The sequence below is a fragment of the Mus pahari genome, chromosome 20, assembly GCF_900095145.1.
Source record: "Mus pahari chromosome 20, PAHARI_EIJ_v1.1, whole genome shotgun sequence".
Taxonomy (NCBI): Eukaryota; Metazoa; Chordata; class Mammalia; order Rodentia; family Muridae; genus Mus; species Mus pahari.
This window is the reverse complement of record NC_034609.1, coordinates 19436330-19445276: the sequence shown is the minus strand read 5'-3', so window position 1 is coordinate 19445276 and position 8947 is coordinate 19436330. Positions and strand designations below refer to the sequence as shown.

At 49.2% G+C, this 8947-nt stretch overlaps 1 protein-coding gene across 1 annotated transcript in view; it reads left to right on the top strand.

The window, feature by feature from the left end:
- Cngb1 (cyclic nucleotide gated channel beta 1) overlaps positions 1-8947 on the top strand; it is a 66811-nt gene that overhangs the window by 37979 nt on the left and 19885 nt on the right. The window contains exons 17-21 of the mRNA XM_021220610.1: positions 232-394; positions 2870-2977; positions 4531-4688; positions 6230-6385; positions 7494-7702. Coding sequence (XP_021076269.1) covers positions 232-394; positions 2870-2977; positions 4531-4688; positions 6230-6385; positions 7494-7702 — 794 coding nt within the window. The remainder of the gene's footprint in view (positions 1-231; positions 395-2869; positions 2978-4530; positions 4689-6229; positions 6386-7493; positions 7703-8947) is intronic.

Sequence of the window (8947 nt, the reverse complement as noted above, 5' to 3'; positions counted from 1 at the left end):
GAGAGAGAGAGAGAGAGAGAGAGAGAGAGAGAGAGAGAGAGAGAGGGAGAGATTGATTTCTGGAACATTTAGGCTAAATTTCCAGCTCCTAGAGTTGGGTTTGGGGTGGTGGAGACACGCAGAGGGCTTTGGGCTGCATGGAGCTTGGCTGGGGGGCCCCAGGGTGAGGAGAAACCCTTCAAAGGCAACCCAAGGACCTGGTCTCTCTCTCTCTTGACTCCCCCCCCCCAGTACCAGCCACGAAGGAGCACCCGGAGCTCCAGGTAGAAGACACGGATGCTGACGTTGGCCCCCTCATCCCAGAGGAGACTCTCCCTCCACCTGAGAGACCACCACAGTCTCCTGTCAAGTCGGACACCCTCACAGTTCCGGGCGCAGCTGCAACGGCCCACAGGTTACCCATGATGACTTGCTTGCTGGCTGTCTGAGCTATGCCGCTATAGTGGGTTTGACAGATGGGTCAGACAATCAAGATGGGAAGTAGCAGGGCTCAGACCTCCTCTGCCTGCAGTGCTGAGAAGCAGTCTCAGCTTCAAGACAGAGGGATGCTTTGTAGCAAATGCTATTGTTCACACAGACACTAAATGTAACAACTAACCTCTGCCCCCTTTTTAAATCTTGCTTCAGTCTAAGTTCTGGCAGCACATTGCTTCCTAAAGCTTGGTGTGCTTCATAAATTGCCAGAGTCCTTCATCTCGTTTATTTTTCCTCTCCTAGTTTTTTTTTTTTTTTTTTTTTTTTTTTTTAATTCAGGACTTCACATCCTAGTCAAAAGATCATGCTCCCAGAATGTCTTAACAATTTAAAAAATACATTTATATGGCATCCATCCACTTATTTAGTGTGAGCATGTGCTGTGGCATGCATTTGGAGGTCAGGAGACAACTTTGTGCTATGGATTCTCTCTGTCTACCTTTACGAGGTTCTGGGGATGGAACCCCCAGTTTTGCATGGCAAGCACCTTTACCCACAGAAGCATCTTGTCCCAGTACCCAGGCAGTACCCAGGCTCTCACTTTTAAACCAAGCTGCTTTGCTGTGTTGTTGCAGTGTCGTGGTTAAGGACCACAGCCAGACTATCCTGTGTTCCCTGAGCCGATTGTAGTGGAACTGTGTCCTTTCCTCAAAGCTGGGCAAACTCCGTAGCCATACTGTCTTCCTTTCCTTTCCTTTCCTTTCCTTTCCTTTCCTTTCCTTTCCTTTCCTTTCCTTTCCTTTCCTTTCCTTTCCTTTCCTTTCCTTTCCNCTTTCCTTTCCTTTCCTTTCCTTTCCTTTCCTTTCTCCCATTTTTCCTTTTTTCCCTTCTTCCCCTCATCCCTCCCTCCCTTTCTTCCTTTTTTCCCTTTCCTCCCTCCTTCTGTCTCCCTCTGTCTCTCTCTGTGTATCTCTCTCTCTCTGTCTCTCTATCAGTGTTTCATCACAGAGTCCAGGCTTGCTTTGAAGTCACAAGCTTCCTGCTCTGTCCCTCAAGTACTGGGACTGTGGAAGTAAACCGTCACACATGTCCTAACTTCTTTTATTGTTTGTGTCCTAAAGGCTGACCCTCCTATGCAGGTCCACCCATGTGCATTGCCATGGTTATTCCCAGTTGGGGTATAACACTCGACTCTAAGCCCTCATCTTCTTGTTCCCTGCTGTTCTGACCTGACTTGATGGGCTAACATGTTGCCGTCATGCGCTAACATGCCTATCTATGTCCCTAGACTCTTGGTCCATGTGTGAACCCTGGGCATTTCTTCTCTTCTGCAGTCATTAACTCATAAAATGTTTCTTTCTAAACTGTGCTGATGGCACGTGCTTCTAACCTCAGCGCTCAGGAAGTTAAGGCAGAAGGATCGAAAGCTTGAAACCATCTCAGGCCACATGACAGGCCCCTGGAGGGGACATTGAGCAGGATATAAAGTGAATAAGTAAATATATAAATAAGTTAATTAATTAAAACAAAACAAAAACAATGAAAAATGAAATGAGAAATCGGGACACAGACACAAACAGACACACCCAGAGATACACAGATGCACAATCATCCCGAGATGTTACCCTGACCTGCATCCACCAGATACCGTCCTGTGTCTCTCTATTGACTCGCTCTGCACCACCCTAAGCAGATCCGTCTCTGAGCTTGGGGATGGCTTTCTTCAAAGTGTTAAGACATGTCTGTCTTTCTTTCCCACGTTTTTTTGGGATTCTCCCACAAAGCAACTCATTCCCACTCTTGAGGAAGAGGGTGGGAAAGTCCAGAGGATTAGCGCCAAGGACACTTATGTCAAATAGTACCAAGGGCACCCCCAGCTCACAGCTCATGCTACCCAGGCTCGGGCCTGTGGACCTTCAGACCTAATCAGACAAGACACCAGTGGCTCCGATTGCAGCCGTCATGGCTTCTGGATGATGGGGGCTTCCTCAGATAACTTCAGTCTCACTCTCGGGGAGCCCAGAGTTAAGAAGGAAGGATTTGTTCAAAGTCACACTATGAGCTGGCAATCGGACTCCACGGCTCTGTGTCACAGCTGGAGGGAGGCATGATAAAGGGGCAGGGAGACTTCGGGTCAGAATAAGAGACAGAAGGACACTTAGGCAGGGACTTGACTGAGGGACAAATACCTCCTTCTCTCGTTGGGTAGATTCAGTGCCGCTTATAGAGGAAGCAATGGAAGTAGCTTAGACCTTAAGTGCTATGCTGAGATCAGACTCCGAGTTTGCCTGATCAAAGTCCACACTGTTCACTTTGGAGCAGGCCATTGAGAGTTGTGCAGACTGAGGTCCCAAGTCAGGCCCCCTTCAGCTCCCAGGAAGCAGCTCCAAGGCAGCCATCTGTTTCCTTTAGCCTGCCTCCTCTGAAGGATCCTTACCTGTCTGGGTCTCTACAGGAAGAAGTTGCCTTCTCAGGATGACGAAGCCGAAGAGCTCAAGGCCCTGTCACCAGCTGAGTCCCCAGTGGTTGCCTGGTCAGACCCCACCACCCCACAGGAGGCCGAGTAAGTAGAGCCACCCCCCGAGTCTCAAGAGACTGGTTTGGGACGAGCAGACAAGGAGAGGAGCAGGAATGGGGGGAGGTGCTTTCAGAACCCCACACTAGGTGAACTTCATCCTTTGGAGCACTGAGACAGGGCCAGATCTCAAGCTCAGGACTTTCCTGGTTGGCCCAGGGGTTTGAAAGACTTAACAGGGTGGACTTGGACTCTAGGCCAGATGTGTTCACGCCGGCAGGGATCAGAGAGGAAGGAATGCCTAGGCAGAAACATCCTCTTCCTCCCCCCGCTGAAGATCTTGGCACTGATCCCCAACTATGTCAGCAGGTAGAGAAAGACCACAGGCTGTGCTTAGAGATCCCTGCCTTGGAGCTTGTAAAAATCAGAGCCCCAGGCTCCACACAGCCCTAGACAGTGGCCCTGGAAACCTACATTTCCATAGCATTCTGGTGACTGTGATAGCTGGGGTATAGGGTGTGACTGGAGGCCACCGTAGCAGCACAGGAAGCCAAGTCCCCGGCATCTAAGTGTTCCCAGGACTGTTACAGACTTTCCTGGAGTTTTTCAGTAACCCTGCTTGATGTTAAGTGCCCAGCCTTGGACACTGGCCGGAGGTACCCTGCAATGTTCTCCAGCCATGACCCCTGTGTCAAAAGCAAGCCTGCCTTCTCCCTTCTGGCTTGTCTCTATCCATAATTGTATTCATTTGTTTTTAAATGTATTTGCTGTTATTCGGTGTGTGTGTGTGTGTATGATGTCAGGGAGCACGTATGTGCTGTGGCACACATAGCAGTCAGAGAAGAGCTTAGTGGAGTCAGTTCTCTCTCTGACTGGGCTCAGGATGAAGGTCCTCAGGCTTGTGCAGCAAACACTTATCTGCAGAGCCATCTTGTTGGCCTCTCTCCATAATTGTATTCACTTTGTACTTATGGGAGTTGTAGATGTTTTAGGAAAGATAGGCTCAGGAAATCCCCAAATCGCACACAGTCCAGCTTACATTTTAACACAATGAAATTGTGTTTTATGTAGCAGAGAAGGGACAAGGGTCTGGTTTAATGTAAGAAAAATATGATAGGAATCAGAAATAATAATAAAAATTACCCTGGGGATCATGTAAGGAGGTCAACATGGAGACTCTTGTATTAGGCAGGTAGGCTAAGATTCTGTGACAAACAGACCCTGATGGTTCAGTGGCTAAAATGACAAGATGTCGCAGCACTAACCGCTTGTGTATTTTCAGGTCAGTGGAAGGCTCTGCTTTATGCAATCATTCAGGGACCCAAGTAACAGTGGCTTTGCTATCTCCATGTAGCTTATAAGATGTTCTGGACAAAACTAAAGAAGAGAAAACTTCAACCATGCATGTCGACATAGGACTGTATATACGCTCAGCTACTCAGAATCTAAGAGACTGGAGTGGGTCCGACATTGTCAGAGGAATGCTGGATTGGCCTTCCTTGGGCTCTGCTAGAAGAGGAGACACAGACATTATCCAACCAAGGTCTCAGGTCCTGGGGACCCTTCCTTTCTCTTGTTCATCCTCTGCTGTGTCCCCACAGTGGCCAGGACCGAGCAGCCTCCACCGCCAGCCAGAACAGTGCCATCATCAACGATCGGCTCCAGGAGCTGGTGAAGATGTTCAAGGAGCGGACGGAGAAGGTGAAGGAGAAGCTCATTGACCCTGACGTCACCTCCGACGAGGAGAGCCCCAAGCCCTGTGAGTGGGGACAGAGATGGCCACAGGCCAAGGTGGATGGGGTGACCACGGAACCCCATGAACTACTACTGGGGAGGGCGGCATAAACAGATAGTTGGGGTGTATGAGAAAAGCTTGGGGCTTAAGAATGTACTTAGGAGAGGAAGAAGGTCAAAGGTGAACTTGGCCTTCCCACAAGCCAGTGGTTTAGATTCTTCTGCCTCCTCCCACAGGGCATAGTGACTGGTATGCCTATCTCACTTTTGCATTGCTTCTCTGGAAGCAGATGGTCTTAATGTTCAAAGGCATCCATGCCTTGCTGGGGCCGCCTGAATAGGTCATTCCATAGCCCAGGCTGGTCTGGAACTCACTCAGGAGCCCCAGGTTGGCCTGGAACTCATGGTAATTCCCCTTACCAAAGGCTGAAAATACAGGTGTGAGCCAGCATAGTCGCCAAAGGTCTCCTTCTTTTAAGGAGTCGTCTGGCAAGGTGATAAATGTCCGGTATCCCTAGTACTTGGAAGTCTGAGGCAGGAGAATCACAAGTTTGGGACCAGCCTGGACTCCATAGTGAGAAGCAGAGACAGAGAAAGAAAATGAACATGTTTTCTTTTCTTTTAAAAACAGGGTCTCACTGTGTAGCCCTGGCTGGCCCATAACTCAGTTTTTAGACCAGGCTGGTCTTAAACTCACAGAGATTCACCTGCTTCTGCCTCCCGCACCACACCTAGCCGAATGCACAAGCTTTTTGTTAGCGATAGTTTCTAGGTATTTTTTCTGACAAGGGTTGTATATTGGGACTCAAGTGCCCAAGACATGTTAACAGAGCCTGACTTCACACTCCTAACACTGGAGGCTGTGTTTGGACACGTAAGAGCAAAGGCATCTGTCACCAAGCACCACAGACCCATGAGAGGCCGAGTCTCAGTCAGAGAACGGAACTGAGTCCTGTTCTGAAAAGTCTGAATCAACATGTCCCCATGCTGAGTTCTTCAGTGTTCTGAATAAGGAAGAAGGGACATAGGCACAAAATACTCCACCCATCCAAGGAGCAAAGGGTCTGCCAATGCACAGACAGATAGACACAGATATAAACAGACAGACAGACACAGATATAGACAGACAGACAGACAGACAGACAGACAGACACAGATATGGGCAGGCAGGCAGACAGACACAGATATAGACAGACAGACACAGATATAGACAGACAGACACAGATATAGACAGACAGACAGACAGACAGACGGACGGACAGACGGACAGACAAACAGACGGACAGACGGACACACACACACACACACACACACACACACACACACACACACATACACACACAGAGCTGGGGTCTAGGAAGAGCTGCTGGGGACTCCAGACTGCTGTGGAAAAAAGAAAGGGCCATGGAATTCCCTCCAGAGGAGCTTGTTGGCCTTCTGCACCCAGAGTGTATAAGCAAGTTGTATGTTAGGAAGTGGGGAGGCCCTCAAGTCCCAGCTCTGTGGGTAGGACCCTTTCCCTAGCCTCAGGGCTGAGTCAGATGGTCACTACGGTCATCCCCACAGCCCCAGCCAAGAAGGCCCCAGAACCAGACCCAGCCCAGAAGCCAGCGGAGGCAGAGGCGGCAGAGGAGGAACACTACTGCGACATGCTCTGCTGCAAGTTCAAGCGCAGGCCCTGGAAGATGTACCGGTTCCCCCAGAGCATCGACCCGCTGACCAGTGAGTTCCCTTGGAGGAAGTCCCTCCCATGCAATATGGCATTGTTGGGGGAGGGTCCAGTACCATGGACATCCTTGGTACATGACTCCTTCCTTATACTTTGCAAAATGATTCCACACATCCTTGCCTGATTCTTTAACACAAGTCCCTGACTAGGAACATAGGCCATCTTACAGACAACGGAGCTGAGGCACAGAGGATGTCAGCTACCTTAAGATGCAGCCAGTTAGACTCCTGACCTTGACCTAGGCCAAGTCTTCTAATCAGGCCATGTGGGCTCCCTCCTGGGACCCCTGCTTTGAGCAGGAATTAAGACAGAGTTCATCAGAGTCTGAAGTGAATTCCCATGAACCTCTGTAAGCTCATTCCATAATCCTCCGGTCCAGCACCCTTCATGCATGCGTGCACAACACTTCACAGTTTACACTGGAGTCCCTTGCCTTCTCAGCTGGTGAGTCCCCGTGACTTCAAAAAAGACCATGACAGGTGCCAGAGAGGAAGTTCCTCAAAGTTAAACAGGGAGTCACTCAGGAGTAGGACTCCGACTCTTGGTGTTCACTGGGTTTCCAAGATACCAAGTGATCTCTAGTGATCTGCAGTGATACCAAGTGATCCACCCACCTGTCTGTCCATCCATCCACATGTCGTTTGCTGCTGCTCTGGATTGTCTAAGACAGAAAATATATTGCCAAAACTCATTCACGGGCTGGCAAGATAGCCTAGTTCCAAGCCTGGCAGTCTAAGTTCCATCCCCAGGACCCACATGGTGTGACCTTTGACCCCCAAAATGGTCTGTGGTACCCATACACCCACCCCACCCCCACAAATAAATGAATACAATAAAACATTTTTCTTTTTTAAATTTCAGAAAGAAGGGAACCTTAACAGTCATTATCCAATAATGCCACCATGGCCCCTCCTTAGAAGACTCTGAATTTTTAGGGTCTATCAGGGACCTCCATGGCCACCTAGCCATTCATGCACTGATCCTCCTGTCCATCCATCTGTTTGTCTATCTTCTGAGTGATGAGATCCACACACAGTTGCTTGGGGAGGGACACTTTCTTGCTGCCCTTCAAGCCCATCCCTGTCCCCCACCTCACCCCAGACCTCATGTACATCTTGTGGCTGTTCTTCGTGGTGTTGGCCTGGAACTGGAACTGCTGGCTGATCCCCGTGCGCTGGGCCTTCCCGTACCAGCGGGCAGACAACATCCACTTCTGGCTGCTCATGGATTACTTGTGCGACTTCATCTACCTCCTGGACATCACCGTCTTCCAGATGCGCCTGCAGTTTGTCAAAGGCGGGGACATCATTGTGAGTCATGGGCAGGGGGAGGGGGAGGGAACCAGGGCAGACTCTACAGCCAAGGCCTTTAGGAGACTGACCTCTGATGCTGTGAGCAGTGGACAAAATGAACGAACAAGATCCCGGGAGCCGCTGCCAGTGTTTTTGGTTTTTTTGTTTGTTTGTTTTTAATTTTTCTTTCACCCCTTGCATGTTGAACACACTATGCGCATTACGTACCATTCAAAGATGAACTGGTTCCCAGACAATCTGAGTTATAGAAGTGGTCCAGAGAATGGCATCTGGGGCAGATGTACCTGCTTCAAATCATTGCTGCATCCCCACTTGAGCTTAAGCATCCCCCGTCTGTGAATGGGGCGGCAGCAGCTCCCGATATGATACAAGTATTGCTGTGAGAACTAGAAGATGCAGGGGGGCTTGGGGAGCTGAGTGTGCCCCGCAAAGGGCACGGAGATGATCTGCTATGTGAGCCAGCCCCGTACCCGTGAGGAAACCACAGCCCTAACTGTGACCCTGGTGGTCACATACCTGTAATCCCAGCACTCGGGAGGCTGAGGCAGGTGGGGCTGAGTTGAGGCTACATCAGGCTGAGTAGTGAGCCCCTGTCTTTAAAAATGTAGGGGTTGGGGGTTGGGGGAGGTGTAGGAAAAAGGAAAGGGAAAGGGAACCAGGCACCCCAGTTCCCATTGCTGTGAGCAAGTCACTTTCCACAATTCACACTGAGGCCCGGGTGTGTAGCTCAGTGTTAGAGCACATGCCCAACACCCTGGGTTGGTCTTCACTACTGCAAAGTTTAAAAAAAATCTACTCTACGGCAAAGGTGGGGGCTGTCCTCTAAATCAGCTTTTAAGTGACCTTTTCTTTTGGATTAGAGTTTTTTTTTTGAAAAGGGACATTACCTTGCTCTTAAGTGTTCATGGAAGAAATCAGGCAGTTAACATATTAGTATGTGTTTGTGTGTGTGTGTGTGTGTGTGTGTGTGTGTGTGTGTATAAGGGGTGATAAAGAGTCAACAAGTAATAGATAGAGAAAGGGTTTTTTTTTTTTTTAAGAAAAAAAAGGGGGGACTGGTGAGATGGCTCAGTGGTTAAGAGCACCAACTGCTCTTCCAAAGGTCCTGAGTTCAAATCCCAGCAACCATATGGTGGCTCACAACCATCCGTAACGAAATCTGATGCCTTCTTCTGGAGTGTCTGAAGACAGCTACAGTGTACTTACATATAATAAATAAATCTTAAAAAAAAAAAAAGATTT